The 23,467-nt window shown below is 35.9% G+C and overlaps 1 protein-coding gene across 12 annotated transcripts in view; it reads left to right on the forward strand.

Moving 5' to 3' along the window:
• EFCAB5 (EF-hand calcium binding domain 5) overlaps nt 1–23,467 on the forward strand; it is a 184,280-nt gene that overhangs the window by 66,019 nt on the left and 94,794 nt on the right. For all 12 annotated transcript variants that reach the window (XM_049637931.1, XM_049637930.1, XM_049637933.1 and 9 more), the window contains 3 exons: nt 13,266–13,422; nt 16,934–16,982; nt 22,132–22,202. In XM_049637931.1, coding sequence (XP_049493888.1) covers nt 13,266–13,422; nt 16,934–16,982; nt 22,132–22,202 — 277 coding nt within the window. The remainder of the gene's footprint in view (nt 1–13,265; nt 13,423–16,933; nt 16,983–22,131; nt 22,203–23,467) is intronic.

Below are 23,467 nucleotides of genomic sequence, written 5' to 3' on the forward strand. Positions count from 1 at the left end.
CTTCTTCAGTTGTTTCTTGGCCAAGAATTGCTTGATCCTGAAAGTCTTGTGAGAAGACATGGAAAGAACACTCAACTGCACACACCATTATGGCAGAGAAAAGAAAAGCTTTTCTTTTTCTTTTTTTAGCTTCTATATTATTTATTTCTGCTCCAATCTTTATTATTTCCTTCCTTTTGCTGGGTTTGTGTTTTGATTGTTCTTCTCTTTCTAACTCCTTTATAGAGTGATTTTTAAAGCTCAAGACTGTTAATTTTGTCAAACACTTTTTCAACACCTGTGAAGATAATCATTTGATTTTCACCCTAGACCTGTTAATGATGAATTTTATTAATAGGTTTCCTAATTTTGAGCCATTGGAATCCCTACAATAAATCACATTTGATTGCTATGTATTTGGTTACATTGAAATATGCTTCCTACTAGTAAGACAAAATTAATGTTTAATTCTTTCCTTTTAATTGCAGATTTTCAGAGTATTGTATATTGTATCTCTGTGTATCTATGTGTCTACCTATTTATCTATCAATAGTCACCTGGAGGGGCAAATTTGAAAGATTGTTTTCCCTTTTGGGGGAAAGGTTCCTTTTGAGTATCATAATGGACACATTGATTTTAATATATATTCAATGTATTTTAATCCATTATAGTTAATTTTTATTTTGTTTTAATGTTTATTTACTTTTGAGATGGAGAGAGACAGACAGACAGACAGAGAGCAAGTGCAGGAATGGCAGAGAGAGAGGGAGACACAGAAGCTGAAGCAGGCTCCAGGCTCTGAGCTGTCAGCACAGAGCCCCACATGGGGCTTGAACTCATGGACCATGAGATCATGACTTGAGCTGAAGTCAGACACTTTACCGACTTGATCCTCAGCTTGACCCAACTTTGGCCCCTGTGTTCTTCCAACATTACTCCTTTAGTCTTTGGAAGCTTCATGCATTTTTTAAAAGGATTCTTAGTTCCTTTTAATGGGGATCACTCATCTGAGAACTAGGAATGCTCAAAAATATTGTATCATATTGCTTTAGGCTCTTTTAGGGTTAACAAGTATAATTTTTTTAAATAATGAGTAAATATTGATCATTTCATATCAAATATAATATTGCAGGGTTTTTTTTTTTTAACCTATCCTTGAGTTTATATTTGTAGCTCTCTTTTTTTTTTCTTACTGAAAATCTTGGCTCCTAACAACATTGACAGAATTAGTTGTCTTATCCTACAATTTACGTAAAATAACTTAAAAATAACAATGGTAATAATCCTACTAATAATAGAGCTACTAAATGATGTTTAAAAATGTTTTTTAATGTTTATTATTATTTATTTTTGAGAGAGAGAGAGAGAGAGAGAGAGAGTGGAGTAAGGACAGAGAGTGGGGTAAGGGCACAGAGAGAGGGAAATACAGAATCTGACGCAGGCTCCAGGCTCTGAGCCGTCAGCACAGAGCCTGACGTGGGGCTCAAACCCACAATCCACGAGATCATGACCTGAGCTGAAGTTGGACGCTTAACGGACTGAACCAGCCAGGCGTCCCTACTAAATGATGTTTTAGATTTATTTGCAGCTTTTTTATCCATAGAACATATCCTACTAAGTATATGTATGTGAAAAATGAAACCATACAAAAACTAGAAGAAACCAGGGGTTAAATCCCTTTATTACCAGAGAAAAACCTTTTTCACCACGACTCAAAATTGTGAAATTATTTTTTTAATGTTTATTTATTATTGAGAGAAAGAGAGAGAGCATAAGTGGGGGAAGAGCAGAGAGAGAGGGAGACACAGAAGCCGAAGCAGGCTCCAGGCTCCAAGCTGTCAGCACAGAGCCTGATGCAGAGCTCGAACCTACGGGCTGTGAGATCATGACCTGAGCTGAAGTCAGACATTTAACTGACTGAGCCACCCAGGCACCCCAAAATTGTGAAATTATTGATAAATTTGATTACATAAAAATTAAAAGCTTTTTGCCTGGAAACTTTAGTCACAACTACTCAATTTTGCTGTTGTAGTACAAAAGTAGCTATACACAATAGGTAAATGAGTAAGCATGGCTATGTTACAAGAAAACTTTATTTATGAATACCAAATGTGAATTTCATAGATTTTCTACCATTCTACAACACATTATTCTTATTTTGATTTTTAAAAACTATTTTAAAATATAACAGCCCATCTTAGCTTTTGAGTGATACAATACCAGGCAGCAGACCAGATTTGGGCACTAGACTTGGTTTGCTGACCCCTGGTCTAGAAAACATCTAGCTCTCTTCCAGATCTGAAAAAACAAACTAAGAACAACAACAAACAAATAAGACACTTCTGATTCTCTTCCTAAATCTTCATATTTTCCTCTGAATGTCTTCTGGCATGCCTATACTTAAATATACATAATATACTTAATATACATATATATGTAAAATAATATAATAATATATTTAATATATTTTAATTAATTTTAATTTAATTTAAATATAATTTAATATAATTATAATATATAATATATAATAATTATATAATATATAACAACATATATTACATATATAATATAATAATAAATAATATAAAAACATAAAAATAAATATATATTTATTTATATTTTAATAATTTATTTATTTTCACATTTACATCCAAGTTAGTTAGCATATAGTGCAACAATGATTTCAGGAGTAGATTTCTAAATGCCCCTTACCCATTTAGCCTATCGCCCTCCCACAACCCCTCCAGTTACCCTCTGTTTGTTCTCTGTATAAGAGTCTCTTATGTGTTGTCCCCCTCCCTGTTTTTATATTATTTTTGCTTCCCTTCCCTTATGTTCATCTGTTTTGTATCTTAAATTCCTCATATGAGTGAAGTCATATGATATTTGTCTTTCTCTGATTGACTCATTTCGCTCAGCATAATACGTTCTAGTTCCATCCATGTTGTTGCAAATGGCAAAATTTCATTCTTTTTGATCACTGATACCACATCTTCTTTATGCCTTCATTCGACCATGGACATTTGGGCTCTTTCCATACTTTGGCTACTGTCGATAGCACTGCTGTAAACACTGGGGGGCATGTGCCCCTTCAAAAAAGCACACCTATATCCCTTTGATAGATACCTAGTAGTGCAATTCCTGGGTTGTAGGATAGTTCTATTTTTAATTTTTTGAGAAACCTCCATACTGGTTTCCAGAATGTCTGCACCAGTTTGCACTCCCGCCAACAGTGCAAAAATGTTCCCCTTTCTCCTCATCCTTGCCAACATTTGTTGTTTCCTGAGTTGTTAATTCTAGCCATTCTGACAGGTGTGAGGTGGTATCTCATTGTGGTTTTAATTTATATTTCCCTAATGATGAGTGATGTTGAGCATTTTTTCATGTGTCGGTTGGCCATCTGGATATTTTCTTTGGCCATCTGGATATCTATCTTCAATAAACTTTGAAGTGTCTATTCATGTCTTTTGCCCATTTCTTCACTGGATTATTTGTTTTTTGGGTGTTGAGTTTGATAAATTCTTTACAGATTTTGGATACTAACGTTTATCTGATATGTCATTTGCAAATATCTTCTCCCATTATGTCGGTTGCCTTTTAGGTTTGTTGATTGTTTCCTTCGCTGTACAGAAGCTTTTTTTTTTGTATATGAAATTTATTGTCAAATTGATTTCCATGCAACACCCAGTGCTCATCCTAACAGGTGCCTCCTCAATATCCATCACCCACTCACCCCTCCCTCCCACCCCCCATCAACCCTCAGTTTATTCTCAGTTTTTAAGAGTCTCTTATGGTTTGGCTCCCTCCCTCTCTAACTTTTTTTTTCCTTCCCCTCCCCCATGGTTTTCTGTTAAGTTTCTCAGGATCCACATAAGAGTGAAAACATATGGTATCTGTCTTTCTCTGTATGACTTATTTCACTTAGCATCACACTCTCCAGTTCCATCCACATTGCTACAAAAAGCCATATTTCATTCTTTCTCATTGCCAAGTAGTATTCCATTGTGTATATAAACCACAATTTCTTTAACCATTCATCAGTTGATGGACATTTAGGCTCTTTCCATAATTTGGCTATTGTTGAGAGTGCTGCTATAAACATTGGGGTACAAGTGCCCCTATGCATCAACACTCCTGTATCCCTTGGGTAAATTCCTAGCAGTGCTATTGCTGGGTCATAGGGTAGATCTATTTTTAATTTTTTGAGCAACCTCCACACTGTTTTCCAGAGAGGCTGCACCAGTTTGCATTCCCACCAACAGTGCAAGAGGGTTCCTGTTCCTCCGCATCCTCTCCAGCATCTATGGTCTCCGGATTTGTTGATTTTAGCCACTCTGACTGGCATGAGGTGGTATCTGAGTGTGGTTTTGATTTGTACTTCCCTGATGAGGAGTGACATTGAGCATCTTTTCATGTGCCTGTTGGCCATCTGGATGTCTTCTTTAGAGAAGTGTCTATTCTTGTTTTCTGCCTATTTCTTCACTGGATTATTTGGTTTTTGGGTGTGGAGTTTGGTGAGTTCTTTATAGATTTTGGATACTAGCCTTTTGTCTGATATGTCATTTGCAAATATCTTTTCCCATTCTGTTGGTTGCCTTTTCGTTTTGTTGATTGTTTCCTTTGCAGTGCAGAAGCTCTTTATCTTCATGAGGTCCCAATAGTTCATTTTTGCTTTTAATTCCCTTTTCTTTGGAGATGTGTCAAGTAAGAAATTGCTGCAGCTGAGGTCAGAGAGGTTTTTCCTGCTTTCTCCTCTAGGGTTTTGATGGTTTTCTGTCTCACATTCAGGTCCTTTATCTATTTTGAGTTTATTTTTGTGAGTGGTATAAGAAAGTGGTCTAGTTTCATTCTTCTGCATGTTGCTGTCCAGGTCTCCCAGCACCATTTGTTAAAGAGACTGTCTTTTTTCCATTGGATATTCTTTGCTGCTTTGTCAAAGATTAGTTGGCCATACTTTTGTGGGTCCAATTCTGGAGTCTCCATTCTATAACATTGGTCTGTGTGTCTGTTTTTGTGCCGATACCATGCTGTCTTGATGATTACAGCTTTATAATACAGCTTGAAGTCTGGGATTGTGGTGTATCCAGCTTTGGTTTTCTTTTCAAGATTGCTTTGGCTATTCTGGGTCTTTTCTGGTTCCATACAAATTTTAGGATTGTTTGTTCTAGCTCTGTGAAGAATGCTAGTGTTATTTTGATAGGGATTGCTTAAAATTTATAAAAGAATCTAAAATTGCTTGTGATTTGTTTTAGTATTCTTCCTACAGGGTAAGGAACTAATCAGAAGCTTTAGAATAACAATTCTTTTGAAATTGGGTACATATATTCCTCTAGAATAAAGTAAGAGATATGTACAGAACTCTTCTTTTGTTTTATTTTATAGGTGGACATGGCATTTTAAATTTCAGTTCAAACAGTCTTTCTCAGAGTGTGGTTGCCTAAGAATGACATCAGGATTACCTGGATGCATGGTAAAAAAGTGCAGATTCCTAGCTTCTTCCTCAGATCTTCTGAATCAGAACCTTTAGGGATGCATTGAAAACAAGTTCCACAGAAGGTCATTCTGCACACTGACAAAAGTTTCAAAACCAATTATGTAGAGAAACCAAATTAAGGGAATTTTAGTACTAGTGAAAACTTCCAACAGCAGCAGGGGGCAGTGTCATTAAATTTAATAAATAGCTTAAAGAACATTTCTGTTCACCATCTGTTCTTGCAAAGCAATAAATTAGATTTGTATTTAGATCAATTACCATGAAAAATACTTAAAATCTGAGAGCTGGTGTCAAGGCTGTAAGTCAATACATTGACAAATCCTTCCTCCTGTTAGGGATATGTAAATCTCAATCAGTACATAAAACTAGTCATTTATCAATATCTATAAAAGAATAGTAATGGGCGCACTTGGACACTGGCCTAGGTCTCATTGCCAACAAATGACACAACACAACAGAGTTTATTTCGGTAATGCTTCTTGAATTGAGAGTTTGAATATTTAGGGTCATTTGAAGGTTGATAAGAGCCCTAGTTTCTATTGGAGCAATACTGTAGGAATTTCATGAAAGAGTTAAAGTAATCATAGATGCTTTGTTTGCCTAGATTGTCAGGAGTAGGGCTTTATCTCTTTCTGCAAAAATTCAAGATCTATATGCCAACATATGACAGTGTCAGGCATCTGCAGAATATTCAGAAATCCTTGACATACTTTTACAACAGCACAGTATCTATTCATTAAAGCTTGGAAACACAGGAATCTTAGCTAAAACAGTCTTGCTTTTAAATTCTCTAAACTATATCATTGTTTGGGTCATCTTACAGAGTTTTGGAGAAGTCCATTTATTTTAGGAATGAGAGTTTTTCTTACTTATATTCAAGAAAAAAGACAAATAAAATTTTTGTTTGGTTTGTCAAGACTTTATCTTCTGGTGATGATGTTAAAGCATTCATTTGCCTCAACTAGATCCAAAATTTTTTCATCTCACTACTTCCCTGGGTAAAAAGGGATTCGTCTCTGTTCGGTGCCCAAGAACAATAGATAGAGAAGATGCTCCTTACTGACTTGGAACAATTTTTATAGTGGTAGCCACTTAACTAAAAAATAAAATATCACTGTTGTTTGTAAGTTTTACATATGCAATATACCCTTATTGCTTTTCATCAGGGTTTCTGAACAACATATAAAGAATTGAAGTGGACTTTAATTCTTGTGTGTAATTTTGCAAAATTGATATGTTAGGTTTCTGTCCTTTTGCTTTCCTTCAGATTTTCTTTTCTTTTAACATCTTTCTTTCAGTATCTTTTCCCTCTGACTCTTGATTCCTCCTGTGCTTGTGAATGCATATTTTATAAGTCACGACTGCCTTATTGTGAACTGATAATGAAAAGCATTTGCTTTTAAAATAGGATTATGAACTTCCAATAGCCTGATTATAGTGATGGTTACACATTTATGTATGTGTTTAAATTTATAAAACTATGTACCAAAAAAGGTCAATTTTACTATATCATATTTCTAAAAATAAAAAAATTTAAACAGTAAAGAATATTACAGAGATGTCTATTAACTAACTGGAATTAAAAAAAAACTTTAAAAATTACAGAGAGACTATTAATGCTAGAATTTTACTATTCCAGAGAAGCAGGGCCTATTATACTGTAAATGTCCTCACTTTTCTCTACCAGTCCTGATATATAGTCCTGAGCGTAGATGAGAATTCAAATGAACTAGGAAGTAGATATAAGAGACCCCAGGCAAAAAGTTGGATCTTTTCCTGTGTGGCAATTATAGTGATGCCTACCAGGTTCTGGCTTAGTAACGATCTTAGATTCCTACATCCTTTGCTTATTGCATAATCAGTGTGGGGTCTGTGCAGCACCTTGAGATACCTTTTGTGCATTTTCCCTTTGACAACTCTTTATTAGCCTTATGAAGTAACAATGGAACATTTAACGCACAAAGAGAAGAATCACGACAAACTATTTCATAGAATTACTTTCTCCACCACAGCTACAAAAAGGAGAAAAATAAGTCAGGATAAATGCTCAAGCATTAAGGATACATATAAGCCAAGTAAAAACTAAAAGGAAAAGAGACAGCACTCTTTATTTTACTTAATATTTTAAAAAATGTTTTACTCAGTAATTCCCTGAGAATTAACTCGTTGTATAGTGTTCAAAGAACTTACGCAGACCATATGACAGCACCCATTGTGTATGTTTCTATTGGAATTTAGTATCTGCAAAGGTTTGATGATTTACTTCAAAGTACTTACTTTTTGTGTTTCAAAAAAAACCCCCAAATGTCTAACTCATGCTTGCCAGTCACTAGGACTTGGCAAGACTAAAGGAATGATATGGATCTTCTTTGGTTGCCAGGAGACAGTGACTTCCTAGACAGATGTCTGTCTGCTCATACACCACACCAGCTGTCACCTCTTTACCCAGCCAAACTCTTATGGTTATATTAAGCTAGGAAATCCCATGGGCGCTTCTCCCACAAGTGATATTATTAATATCAATCATTTTGTCAATTCATACTGAATATCATAGTTTATCAATCCAGTAAAACAGATTATGCCAAAAGTGAGTGGATAGATAGGGAAAATGTGTTTTTATAGCATTTGAATGACTATTATAGCCAATGGTGTGTGGTAGGACTTTATCAAGTAGGTTCTACTTTTGTTCAACCCGAAGCATAATAATAATGTTTATATATTACTAGTTTCCTATCCATCTCTAGGTCACACTTTGTTGCATATGTATATATCCCCTTATTAAGTACTTAGAAATTCAAGTTCTTACAGACTGAGAAATCATGGTCTCCTTGAATGTTATCCTAATATCCTTCAAACACACACCCTGAAACTTGATGGTGAATGAGTCTGTGGTCCTACTTCAGTGGCATAGACATTCCTAATGTTAAAAAGACTGAAGTTCCTAAGTCAAGTTCACTCCAGCTGGGGCTGGATATCTGTCACAATGCATGACAAGGTGTGGTGGTCCTGGAATAATAAGACTATCCAGGATATCCAGAAATTCCTAGGATTTGCCAGATAAAGCTATTGATTCATTTAAAAAATTTTTGTAATGTTTATTTTTTTTTTTGAAAGAGAGACAGAGTGCAAGTGGGGGAAGGTCAGAGAGAGAGGAAGACACAGAATCCGAAGCAGGCTCTGGCTTCAAGTTCCGAGCTGTCAGCACAGAGCCCGATGTGGGGCTCAAACCCACCAATGGTGAGATCATGACCTGAGCCAAAGTCGGATGCTTAACCCATTGAGCCACCCAGGTGCCCCAACTATTGATTCATTTTAAACTATCCAGTAACTGATATCCTCAGAAGAAAATAGGATTTTTTTTTCTATTTATAGAAGAGAACAGATGGAAGACCTTATGTGCTACCACACTGGTTTATATATCCTCTACCCAACCTCAGTCCTACACCATCAAAATAGATGCTTTCCAGGACTCCCATGGGAAATATCCAGTGGGAAATGTCCTCTGCCTTGCTCATATGCTTCCAAGAAGGTGGTTTAGTTGGAGTTCAACCACCTGATTTGGAAATAGAAATCTTGACCACTCTTCAATTACTGTTGCTAAAAAAAGGTGGGGGGGAGGGAAATAGAAATCTTCACCATCAAGTCCAGCTTAAAACTTGCAGACACTAGATATGAGGTACCCAGCATGTAGTGAGATTGAACTCAGATCATAAAGCCCTGACTTCACTCATCTGGGCTAGATAGGCTACATTCTTTATGCACATCAATTTTATTATCTCTTACATATCAACTAAAGAAAACCACTAGCCAGATGTCCTTTCCTCTAATCCAGAGTGCCAGCTTTCTCCATCTAGAATATCCTTACCCTCCTTTCTCTTGCTGGATAATTTTTCCTTGTGCTTCAGGAATCAGCCCAAGTATGACTTCCTCTGGATACCTTCTGTCTCACCTTCTCTGGGTTAGGTACCCTTTCTTTATATTCCTGAAGCACCTGTAAGCTCATGTCAGCATTTAGCACATTTTTTAATGTAATTGTTGATTTACCTCCCTATAATCTCTTTGAAGACAAGGACTATTTTCTATCATATCTGTATTTTTAATACTGAGCACAGTACTTGACATGAGTTGGGGCTCAATAAATATGTGTTAGATAAATTAATAATTTATTAAGGAGTCTCAGTTAATCAGTATTAAGATAATAAATTATTAATTATTAATCTTATAAATTAAGATTTATTGAGGAGTCTCACTTAATCAGTATTTATTGCATAACTATCAAGTACTCAATGTTGAGCCATACCTTATAGGGAAAAAATTCAAAATTTGGTTCTTGATGTGAGGAATTTATACCCTCAAGTTGAAGAAATGTAACTAAAACATAGCTAACTTTATTAAAGCAGTTGTCCATATACATTTTCCCCACTCCCAACACATTTCTCAACCTGTTATATCTGGCTTTCATTCCAGGCTGTCTTTCATAAATGTCACTTACTGAGATCACAATGTTCTCCATTTTTCCAAGCCCAGTGGAAAGTTTGCAATCCTCATCTTACTTGGCCTCTTAGCAATATTCAATAATGTTGACCATTTCCTCCTTGAGATACTCTTTTCTTACCCTTCTATGATATTATTCTTTACTTTTTTTCCTTCTACCTCATTTTAGTTCTTCTCAGTATCCTGTGCTGGCTCATTCTCTGCCATCTGATCTTCAAATATTAAGGTTCCTTAAGTTGTGGTTGTCCTGTCACCCAAAATCATTGCTGAGTGCGCTCATTCCAACACATGACTTCAGTTACCATCTGTACCTTCATGACTCTTAGATTTAGATCTCTAGCCCAAACATCTTTTTTGAGCTTCAGACCAGTATATGTATCTACTCAATATCTGTACTTGGATGTTTCATAAGCACTTCATCTTCCACAAGTCATTTTCTTATTTCGTTTTGCATCAAGATTTTCAAGCCCAAACCCAAGAGATGCAACTTGACACCTTCTACTTTCTGACTGTGTGCTTTTCATCAATCATTAAGTCCTATTGGTTTTACCTTCTTCTCTCAAATCTGTTCGTTTCTGACCTTCCCTGCTGCTGCCACCCTAGTCTAAACTACCATCAGCTGTCACCTGCACTATTACAGCAGGCTCCTGATTGGTATATTTATATCCACTCTTACCCTCTTGCAACCCATTCTTTACTTGTAACAGAAGTGATTTTTTTAAAAAAGGTTAATCTTATTCCGTTTTCCCCCAGTATGGAACCTTTCAATGGTCTGCACTTACTCTTAAGATAAAGACCAAAATCCCTAAGTAGGCCTATAAGACTTTCCTTGTATGACCCACTTGGTCCCTCTCTTTGTTTGGCTAGATCCTCCACAAACTTTAGGTCTCAGCTTAGACATCATTTCATCCCTCTTTTTAATAAAGAAACAAAACCTAGTCTGTATTTCCGGGCCATTGAACACGAGACTCCAAATATAATCCAAATGGGTTAACTGGATCCTGGTAACGTCATCACCATCCAACCAAGCTAGCATAGGACTTACTTTCTAGCCTTCACTGCTGCCTCTCTTCTTCTCACACTCTATACTTACTCCAGGCATACAGGATTACTTTCAGGTCTTCAAACATATTATGCTTCTTTTCACCTCAGGGTCTTGTCGTTTGCCATTCCCTCTGTATCATTCTTCTCCTTCCTCTTTATCTTATCCTACCAATCCTTTAGAGTTTAGCTCACATACCACTTCATTGTGAAATTCTTCCCTTATATGATCTCTTATTGCACCCTGTGTTTCTCTTTTACTGCATTTATGACAATTGTAATGGTTGTTTCCCCTGCTATAATGTAAGCAGGAACTGTCTGTAGTATTCATCTTCACATCCCCAGTCTCTAACACTGTGTTGTATAAGTAATGCTCAATAAGTATTTGTTAAATGAATTAACTAACTTATTCTAATCCTGCTTTTGTTTTCATGATGAAAGTTTTCTTGTGTGAGTTTTGGGTTTGTTTGGGGTTTTTTTGTTTTGTTTTGTTTTTTTGTGGGCTTTTTTTTGCCTTTTTGTTCTTGTTTTTAGGCACATATGATTATTACAAGATATGTCTTAATTTGGGGTAATTATTTAATTTTGTAATCTCAGAATTAATTTTCAGTATTTAATAAGGAAGCTATGATAACTGTTTTTAATCATTTTATAAAGTTCTAGATAAGCCTAATTATTCATCTATTCAAATATTTGATTATCCAGTAACTTAGACTTTGCTTCAGTCATTATACCTTTCATAATAAGATATGGGTGAATAAACAAAAATAAGAGTTAAGTAAGTATAATAATTAAGTAGACACATGTCATATGTGGATTTTTATAGGAATACTCATCACAGAAATAATATGGACATGCTCCAGGGATGCCAAGAAGTCCAGTTTAGCTTTGTGAAACTTAGACCACCATAGCTTAAAAAGAAACAAGCAAAAACTTAATTTATTAACTTTCCAGGCAAAGGAAGATACAGCAGTGAGGAATTCACTAACTACTTCACAGAAGGGGAAAATATAGGAGTTTCAAAAAGTTTATAATGGTTATAGTTATAACAACTGAAAACTATCACACTGTATGGGACAGAGGGAATCCATAGGTTTGTACATGATTGATTAAAACAAGTCCCATTGTTCAGCAGTCCAGAGTCTTCAGTTAGGCCCAGCAATGGTCTGGTACACTGCGGTCACTCAAAGTTTATAGCCAGTTCTCAATATAAGCTGATTAGAATTGGTTTTGATGAAATAAAACATTCAATTTTAATATAGGCAAATGATGCTGTAAGAGGAAGATGTTCCTTGCACTGCTTGAATGAATGGATAGAATTTGAGTGGTCACAAAAATTTTGAAGGCCTTATATGAGCATAAAGCAATGACTTAGGTTTCGATTGATTCTTTTGGATTATTAGAGGTATCCAATTTACCAGTCCTAATTGTAAATTCTTTTGCGTTTCCAAATCTATCAGATCAGATTGGAAGACCTTAGTCTTTCTTTTTTAAAGCAAGAATACCGGGCTCAAGCAAATTGTATTCGGAACCAGCAGATATTTTGATTACTTTGAGACATTTTGGTGTTTCAATCCAAACCAGTTTGGGGTTTTAGAGTCCTAATAGGGATGACAAATATGGGAACAACCAAAATCACAATTCTTCTCCCATTCCCAACATGGATAATGTAACTCTCTCTGAATATAAGGATAACTATGATGCTCAGGGACTGTCAAAGTATTTGACTCTGGATGTTTAAAGGAAATTGGCAATATATATTCCTAGACAGAAATCAAAAGTTTGGTCCAAGACATTAGAACTACCTAAGATGCTTATTATAAATGCAGCTTCTATACTTCCACTGTAGACCGGAAATCAGAATCTTTCCAGATGATTTCTGTATCCAGAGAAGAGAGAGTCCCATCACTGTAAGTCTTTAGTGCATTCAGCTTTGCTTTTAGGTATATGTGGCAGCCTCTAGGGCTATTTTAGTATTTCTTAAGTATGATATTTTCTTGGGCAAAATAAGACCCACCTCTATAAAAACTCAAATAATACTAGAAGACAGCCTGTGATCAGTGCCAAATTCAGTAAGTGCGGGGCGGGGGGGGGGGGGGAGGGGGTCACCTCAGGCCTAAATCAAGAAGATTTCATGGAGTAAAGACAGGAATAAATTTTAAATGAGGCTCTGAATTCTTGTTTTCTGCCATTTGAACAATCTGAATCAAACCCAACAGTCTTAACTCAACCTGTCTTTTATTTTGACCTCCTTCAGAGTATCCAAGATGAAGGAGAGTATTAAACAGAAACGAGAAGAAAGAGAATGCATAAGTGAAGTCAAAATCAAGGTGGCCAATATACGGAAGCAGGCTCTGCAGGAGCAGTTCAGTGAATGGATTCTAGACCCCAAAGGAATGATTCCTCTGGTAGTGGTAAGAAAGGAGGATATCTGTGAAGGGGAGGCAGAGTGGGTGATAAGAGGATGATTGTTGGAATATTGAGTGGAGTGCCAGAAACCTACCTCTAAATTTTCAGTGTTACTGAGGTAAGCTGATTCTTGACCTGTTTGGTCCATGAGAGCTAATTTCTTCAATTTTCTCTTGAGCATTTTAAAAAAATTCTAGCTAGCTATTTCTAAATTCTAGCTATTTCTAAAATATTGACTCTGGCTGAGGTTCCCAAACTCTTCATTAAGGGCAGACATTTTCCAAAGAAGACATCCAGATGGCTAACAGACGCATGAAAAAATGCTCAACATCACTCATCATCAGGGAAATACAAATCAAAACCACAATGAGATACCACCTCACACCTGTCAGAATGGCTAAAATTAACAACTCAGGAAACAAAAAATGCTGGCTAGGATGAGGAGAAAGGAAACATTTTTGCACTGTTGGTGGGAATGCAAATTGTGTAGCCACTCTGGAAAACAGCATGGAGATTCCTCAAAAAATTAAAAATAGAACTAGCCTATGACCCAGCAATTGCACTACTCGGTATTTATCCAAAGGATACAGGTGTGTTGTTTCAAAGGGGCACATGCACTCCAATGTTTATAGCAGCACTATCAACAATAGCCAAAGTATATAAAAAGCCCAATGTCCATCGAAATATTATTCGTCAATCAATGAAATTTTGCCATTTGCAACAATGTGGATGGAACTAGAGTGTATTATGCTAAGCGAAATTAGTCAGAGAAAGACAAATATCATATGACTTCACTCAAATGTGGAATTTAAGATACAAAACAGATGAACATAAGGGAAGGGAAGCAAAAATAATTTAAAAACAGGGAGGGAGCAAAACATAAGAGACTCTTAAATATATAGAACAAACTGAGGATTGCTGGAGGAGTTGTGGCAGGGGGGATGGTCTAAATGGGCAAGGGGCATTAAGGAAGACATTTGTTGGGATGAGCACTGGGTATTATATGTAGGGGATGAATCACTGGATTCATATTCTTGCACCATATGCTAACTAACTTGGATGTAAATTTAAAAAAGAAAGATACAAGCAGAGAGGGAGACTCTCTATATAAAAACAGGGAGGGGGACAAACTATAAGAGACTCTTAAATACAAAGAACAAACTGAGGGGTTCTAGAGGGGTGTTGTGTAGAGGGATGGGCTAAGTGGGTAATGGGCATTAAGGAGGGCACTTGTTGGGTTCAGCACTGGGTGTTAAATGTAAGTGATGAATCACTAAATTCTACTCCTGAAACCATTACTACACTATATGTTAACTAGCTTGGATTTAAATCTAAAAAAAAAAGGACAGACATAGTTTTCATTTTTCTCTTTGTTTATTGTATGTGTGTGACTAATTACTTCTGTAGACTAAGAGCCTGTGTCTTTTACCTTTAGAAAACAACTGTACTCTAACAGTTAAACATATTCTTTTAGGTGTACATAAGTGTGAGAACATTTCTTGGCTAGATACATGGCCAAGCATATTTTTAATTCAAAATGGATTATTAAAAATAGACCAAGGAAGGTAGGCCACAGACTGGAAGAAAATATTTCAAAAGAGACATCTGATAACAGACTATTATCCAAAATATACAAAGAACTCTTCTACAATAAGAAAACAAACAACTGACTTAAAAATGGGCAAAAGACCTAAACAGACATTTCACCAAAGACATGTAGGTGGCAAATAAGCATATGAAAATATGCTCCACACATGACATCAAGGAAATGCAAAATAAAACAATGAGATACCACTACACACCTATCAGGATAGTTAAAATCTGGAACCTTGACAACATAAAATGCTGCCAAAAGTGTGTAGCAGTTGGTGGGAATTGTTGGTGATAATGCAAAATGGTACAGCCACTTTGGCAGTTTCTTGTAAAACCAGACACAGTCTTATCATATTATCCAGCCATAATGCTTATTGTATTTACCCAAAAGGAGCTGAAAACTTATGTTCCCAGAAAAATCTGCATGTGGATGTTTACAGCAGCTTTATTCATAATTGCCAAAACTTAGAAACAGCCGAGATTTCCCTCCATGGTTAAATGGATAAATAAACTGTGGTACACCTAAACAATGTAATATTACTCAGCACTAAAAAGAAATGAGCTGTCAAGCCATGAAAAGACATGAAAGAGTTTTAAATGTGTATTACTAAGTGAAAGGGGCCAATCTGGAAGAATATCTACTGTATGACTCCAATTTTATGATGCTCAGGGAAAGGTAAAACTATGGAGAGAGTAAAAAGATCAGTGGTTTCCAGGAGTGAAGACAGACGGAGGGATGGATAAGCAGAGCACAGAAGATTTTTAGTGTGATGAAACAATTCTGTATAATACCGAAATGATGGATACACATCATGATACATTTGCCAAAACTCATAAAATGTACATCAAACAGTGATTCTTAATGTAAACTATGGACTTTGGGTGGTGATGTTTCATGTAGGTTCATCAGTTGTAACAAATGTGCCACTGTGGTGCAGAATGTTGATTGCAGGGGAAGCTGTGTATGTGGTGGCAGGAGGCAGGGAGTATAAGGAAAACTCTGCACTTTCTGCTCAATTTTTCTGTGAATGTAAAGTTGACCTAAAAAAATCAAGTCTCCTTTTTTTTTTTTTTTAAAGTAAGCTCTACTCCCAATGTGGGACTTGAACTCAGGACTTGGAGATCAAGAATTGCATGTTATACTGACTGAGCCAGCCAGGGGCCCCTCAAGTCTATTTTAAAATTTTTTTTTCAACGTTTTTTATTTATTTTTGGGACAGAGAGAGACAGACAGAGCATGAACGGGGGAGGGGCAGAGAGAGGGAGACACGGAATCGGAAACAGGCTCTCAAGTCTATTTTTAAAAAATGGACCAACGCCACCTGGGTGGCCCAGTCGGTTAAGCGTCCAGCTTTGGCTCAGGTCATGATCTCACGGTTTTGTGAATTCGAACCCCACGTGGGGCTCTGTGCTCTCAGTTCAGACCCTGGAGCCTGCTTTGGATTCCTTATCTCCCTCTCTCTATGCCCTTCCCCCCATCATGCTGCCTCTCTCTCTCTCTCTCTCTTTCAAAAATAAACATTAAAATTTTTTTAATGGACCAAGAAGAACTCTGAAATTTTGTTTTTTAGTAATTGAGGAATGAATTATAGAGGATTCTTTGGATTGCTAAACTGGTTGCCAAAGGTGCCTAGTGTCTGAGGGTTGCTAGAAATGTCCTTGGAGGGGACAAAATAGGATCACTCTGGGCATCCTAGTTCTCAACAAAATGTTCTCAATGGGAGTCATTGAGGATATATATGAAAAAGCATTTGATAAACCTTGAAGTAGTATATAAACTAAATGTTAATTATTACTGTTTCTGTCCCTGAGTTAGAAAGGTTACCCAAGACTTAAATTGAAAGTTCCTACGTGGATTTTAGTCTAAAATACTAAATGTATGATAACTGAAGTAATATATGGTCTACTTTCTTTAATTTGCAGATTCAGAATGTCCTTCATGAATTTTTTCAAAATCCAGATTTCCAGCTTGGTAAGCCTGCCTATTCCTGTGGTATTTCTACTTGTCCCTCTTTTGCAGGGGAGCAGTGAGGGGAGGGATGCTGGATTACGATGAAAAGTCAATATTGAGAAATATGTTATTCAAAGCTCTTATAAATGTACTTAAGTTCTTTTGCTCTTTCCAGATGGAGAATGTAGAAAAACAGAAAAGCAATCAGCAATTTTCAATTCTTTTGAAATGCTGTTTTATTATAAATATTCTGTATTATCTCTTTATCATCCTATCAAGTTCCTAGAAAATATTACTTACATACACAGTATTTTAAAAGAGAGTTATAATGTCTGAACTATAATATAAAATAGAAATACAAGGAAAGACATAAGAAAATTATATGCATTGCATTAAAAGAATTATTCACCATGAACAAGTGGGATTTATTCCTGGGCTGTAGGGCTGGTTCAATATTCACAAATCAATCAACATGATACACCACATTAGTAAAAGAAAGGATAAGAACCATATGATACTTTCAATAGATGCAGAAAAAGCATTTGACAAAGCACAGCATCCTTTCTGGATAAAAACCCTCAAGAATGTAGGGATAGAAGGAACATACCTCAACATCATAAAAGCCAAATATTCAAGGCCCACAGCTAATACCATCCTCAATGGGGAAAAACTGAGAGCTTTCCCCCTAAGATCAGGAACACAACAGGCATGTCTACTCTCACCACTGTTGTTCAACATAGTACTAGAGGTCCTAGCCTCAATAATCAGACAACAAAAAGAAACAAAAGGCATCCAAATAGGCAAGGAAGAAGTCAAACTTTCACTATTTGCAGATGACATGATATTCTACGTGGAAAACCTGAAAGATTACACTGGTAATCTAGAACTGATACATGAATTCAGCAAAGTTGCAGGATATGAAATCAATGTACAGAAATTGGTTGTGTTTCTATACACCAATAATGAAGCAGCGGAAAGAGAAATCAAGGAATTGATCCCAGTTACAATTGCACCAAAAAACGTAAGATTCCTAGGAATAAACCTAACAAAATAGGTAAAAGATCTGTGTGCTGAAGACTATAGAAAGCTTGGAAAGAAAGTGAAGAAGACAGAAAGAAATGGAAAAACAATCCATGCACATGGATTGGAAGAATAAATATTGTTACAATGTTGATACTACCCAAAGCAATCTACATGTTCAATGAAATCCCCATCAAAATAACACTAGCATTCTTCACAGAGCTAGAACAAACAATCCTAAAATATGTATGGAACCAGAAAAGACCCAGAATAGCCAAAGAAATCCTGAAAAAGAAAACCAAGGCAGGAAGCATCACAATTCCAGACTTTAAGCTGTATTACAAAGCAGTAATCATCAAGACAATATGGTACTGGCACAAAAACAGGTACTCAGATCAATGGAACAGAATAGAGAACACAGAAATGGACCCACAAACGTATGGCCAACTGATCTTTGACAAAGCAGGAAAGAATATCCAATGGAATAAAGACAGGCTCTTCAGCAAGTGGTGCGGGGAAAACTGGACAGCGACATGAAGAAGAATGAACCTGGACCACTTTCTTACACCATACACAAAAATAAACTCAAAATAGATGAAAGACCTCAATGTAAGACAGGAAGCCATCAAAATCCTCAAGGAGAAAGCTGGCAAAAACCTCTTTGATCTTGGCCGCAGCAACTTCTTACTCAACACGTCTCCAGAGGAGAGGGAAACAAAAGCAAAAATGAACTACTGGGACCTCATCAAAATAAGGAGCTTCTGCACAGTGAAGGAAACAATCAGCAAAACTAAAAGGCAATCGACAGAATGGGAGAAGATATTTGCAAACGACATATCAGATAAAGGGTTAGTATCCAGAATCTATAAAGAACTTATCAAACTCAACACCCAAAACACAAATAATCCAGTGAAGAAATGGGCAAAAGACATGAATAGACACTTCTCCAAAAAAGACATCCATATGGCCAACCGACACATGAAAACATGTTCCACATCACTCATCATCAGGGAAATCCAAATCAAAACCACAATGAGATACCCCCTTCACCTGTCAGAACGACTAACATTAACAACTCAGGCAACAACAGACGTTGGCGAGGATGCAGAGAAAGAGGATCTCTTTTGCATTGTTGGTGGCAATGCAAGCTGGTGCAGCCACTCTGGAAAACAGTATGGAGGTGCCTCAAAAAACTAAAAATAGAACTACCCTACGACCCAACAATTGCACTACTAGACATTTATCCACGGGATACAGGTGTGCTGTTTCGAAGGGACACATGTACCCCCATGTTTATAGCAGCACTATCAACAACAGCCACAGTATGGAAAGAACCCAAATGTCCATGGATGGATGAATGGATAAAGAAGTTGTGGTGTATATATACGATGGAGTATTACTTGGCAATCAAAAAGAATCAAAAGAAATCTTGCCATTTGCAACTACATGGATGGAACTGGAGGGTATTATGCTAAGTGAAATTAGTCAGTCAGAGAAAGACAGAAATCATATGACTTCACTCATATGAGGACTTTAAGAGACAAAACAGATAAACCTAAGGGAAGGGACACAAAAATAATATAAAAATAGGGAGGGGGACAAAACAGAAGAGACTCATAAATATGGAGAACAAACTGAGGGTTACTGGAGGGGATTGTGGGAGGGGGGATGGGCTAAATAGGTAAGGGACACTAAAGAATCTACTCCTGAAATCATTGCTGCACCATATGCTGACTAATTTGGATGTAAATTTAGAAAAATAAGAAATAAAATAAAAAAATAGTTTCTAGACTCAAATTTATTCTAAGGAAGTTTTTTACCTACTTGAATATTTGGCTGAATGGAAAAAGTCTTCATTGTGCAGGAATTGCAGGATTTCTGACCTGACTCTAATTCGTCATCATTGTGGCAACAAAAACGTAAACTGCGGATTTCCGCCATGGTCACAAGAGGCAGAAAGAGACAGTACTATAACTACAGAAAAACATAGATTTTGATGCTTTTGTTTTCAGAATTGTTTCCTCATATGAGATTAAGCAAAATATTCTGACTTGTAGGCACGCCTGGCTGGCTCAGTCAGAAGAGCATGTGACTCTTAATCTTGGGGTTTTGAGTTTGAACCCTATGCTGGGTGTAGAGATTACTAAAAAATAAATAAATAAATAAAAATAATTCTGACTTGTAGAATAAAGCACTAGAATTTGGGCCCTGAGATTTACATTATTTATATCAAGTTGCTTTTTTTCAATTGATTTTTGACTGCTATTACATTGATAACAATAGATTGTCTGAAATCTATTCTCATATTTCATTTAAAAAATAAAATATGCTTCCCATCTTCCTGATAACTGGTCCCCAAACATGATTGGGGCCTTGCTGACAACTCTTTCTCCTACCTTTTCACAGCCTATCCAAAATATAGAATTTTCCATGGTTAGAACAACCTCAACTTCTCCTTCAGAAAAATCTGTGAATAACTTCTTTTATTTTTATTTATTTAGTTTTTGATAAGTATACAGAAGGAATGAGTGAAGAGAGCTCTATTTGAAATTGTGATAAAATTAGAGAAATTCCAGACCATTCTAATTGACAGTGATTGTTTTCTCTTCTTACCTCCTATACTATCTAGTATTTTCTGTACCATTTATTCATTCATTCATTCATTCAGTAGTTATTAAGCTCTCAGCTAGTTCCAGATACTGCGATGAGGTAGAGGAGGCAGACAGGACTAAGGCATGTTTCCTCTCAAGTTTCTCAAAGTCTAGCCAGGAGACAGACACATACACTTAATAACAGCTATTATCATTAGAAACCCGTCTGGACTGCATAATCATCCAGAGCTTGGGAGGAAGTTTAGGATGAGGCTAACAGCATCTAATGCATAAGCTTATACTAACATTTATACAATCTTCTTATGACAATAACTGATATAATAAATCGTTACAAAAATCAAGAGTATTAAAGAATCTTTTATGTACCAGACTATGATAGGCAGGAGAAGTTGCTGCTAGAAGTAGGAGAGGAAGCCAGTGCTTTCATCATGAACTTCTAAACAGTTTGTGTGTTTGTGTTTTGGTAAGGTCAATAAAGGTTTCATAATTTTATATCAAAAGGAGGTTTAAAAAAATCTTTATTTGAACTAACTGCCACATTTACCGTTATTGATCATTCTGTTATTCATGAAACTCTTTTTTTCTTGGCTTTTGTGATATCATTCTATCTTGATTTTTCATCTATCATTGATCACCTCTTAGCATTTTTGTTTCTCGGTTCTTCTTTTATTTGTACCTCAAATGTGGCTTTCCGAGTTTCCTTTTTGGTTCTATTATCACTTTACATACTATACACCCTCCTTGGGTTTTCTTATTTAAACCCATGACTTTAGCTAATGACCCATCCGTATATCTACATTCCCATCCCAAACCTTCTCCCTGAGTTCCAGATCCTATTTGAAAAGATCTACAAGATGAGTAAGTGAAAAAAGCAAGTTGCAGATCAATGTAACCATATTTATGTGTAGGAAAATAAAAGGTGTCTAATATATTTAAAAATGCTTAGAGAAGTTGCTTGAAAGGTGGCAACAACAGTTGGAAAACAGTGGTTCCTTCTGGGGCAGAGGGGAGTGAGAATGCTGGCAGTGGGGAGAGGGAAAAGGTAGATATTCATGTTTTACTGCTTATGTTTTTGTATTATTTGAATCTTTTACTAAAAGAACATATTCATATATTTTTTATTTAATTTAAGAAACATTAAAGACATAATATTTGAAAAGAAAGTTTGTAGAAGTGTGTTTTAGGACCTGCTTCCTTAAATGCTAGCATAAGCCAACACAGTTGTTTTTGTAATCTTTATGCTATTGACATGCATATTTGTTTTTACTTTATCTCAGGCTGGTCATTAAAAATGTAGGCACGTTTATTTCAGTGTTTGAGTTGCTCAGTTAAATAAAAGCCAGGAAAAATAATCATTTTGTAGGAATTGGAGTGTTACTCAACTATATATCATTTACTTGTAAAAACTGATGGACATTAATTAAGAAATAATTTTATGTTCTTTTTTTATGTTCTTTTAAAGAGCTATAAAATGAATATGAAATCTGACTGTATTACAACCAAACTAACTAGCAAATAACATTTTTTTCCATAATTAGAAGCATGTTGCAAACAATTGGATATTGCTGACTCAATGGGACCAAGACTGAACAAAATGGAATTTACAGAAGTAAGAAGTTATATTATTTGTTATTTGAATCAAATTTTTTTGCCAGTTTCACTTCTGGGGGATGTCACACATACATTAACTTATAATTACATTAAATTAAAGCATACTAACTTACTTTGATTCTAAGATGCAATATTATTTTAACTCCTCTGAAGTTAGGGTACATTTTATGATCAAAGGCATTTTACAATTTCTTTCAGTTAGTGGTACTCATGATGTGAAAGTGAAAAACTTCCACTCACACCTTCAGTTAGGATCAAGAAAAACCAGCTTCCTTTTTTTTTCAGTGAAATCCAGTTATACAAATAATAATGAAATCTAAAAATGGAAAAACATCTCTTATAGGCCAGGCATTGTCCTAAGCTATCCATGTATTAACTCAGGCAACCCTCTCCGCAATCTTTATTCCTGCTTTTATAGAGGAAGACACTTAAGGTGCAAAAAGGTTAAGTAATTTGCACAAGGTCTCAAAATTAGTGAAGCTGGGGAAATTTGTACTTAGGCAGTTTAGTTTCAAAGTCTGCATAATATTTCATCTGTGAAAGTATGGGATTACTTTTGTATTGATATTGTATTGGGATAAGCAAAAGAAACAATGTAATAGTATCAGAGTCATGTCTTTTACAGGCTGCTTTTTTATTTGTTCATGTCTTTCCTCTAATTTCCCTTGTTTTTCTCTGAGTCCCAGAGTCAAAGTAACTTTTTCCTTCTCCCGCCTCACCCTTGCTCCATTGTAGATGATGACTATGTACTATATACAATTTCAAGGTTCTATCTGAAGGATTCTGGAATCCTTCTTGAAATCAGGAGATAAGTTGGAAAGTCAGGAAAACTAATATTAATAGTTCAAACCCCCCATTAAAACAAAATTGTATACGTGTACACACACACACACACACACACACACACACACACACACAAAGGTATTATGTAGAATGCTAATGATTTTGTATCAAGTATTATTGGGTATACATCACCCATACCCATTTCCTCATTTTAAATGTGTAGATATGTATACACACACACACACACGTGTGTTTTATATGTGGATATATATGTATTTGTATAGGATTTGTGTGTATGAATGCATGTATGTGTGTATATGTATATATTTGTTGAATTAATTAAATGAAGGGAGAAAAACAGTAAGACTGACATCAGACTTCACAACATTCAATTCCAGAAAACAAGCAATGTCTATATTGTTCTGAGGTAAAAAGAAAAGAAAATGTGACCTAATTACACTATAATCCATCCATGGTATA

The sequence above is a fragment of the Panthera uncia genome, chromosome E1 (assembly GCF_023721935.1).
Source record: "Panthera uncia isolate 11264 chromosome E1, Puncia_PCG_1.0, whole genome shotgun sequence".
NCBI classification, from domain to species: Eukaryota; Metazoa; Chordata; class Mammalia; order Carnivora; family Felidae; genus Panthera; species Panthera uncia.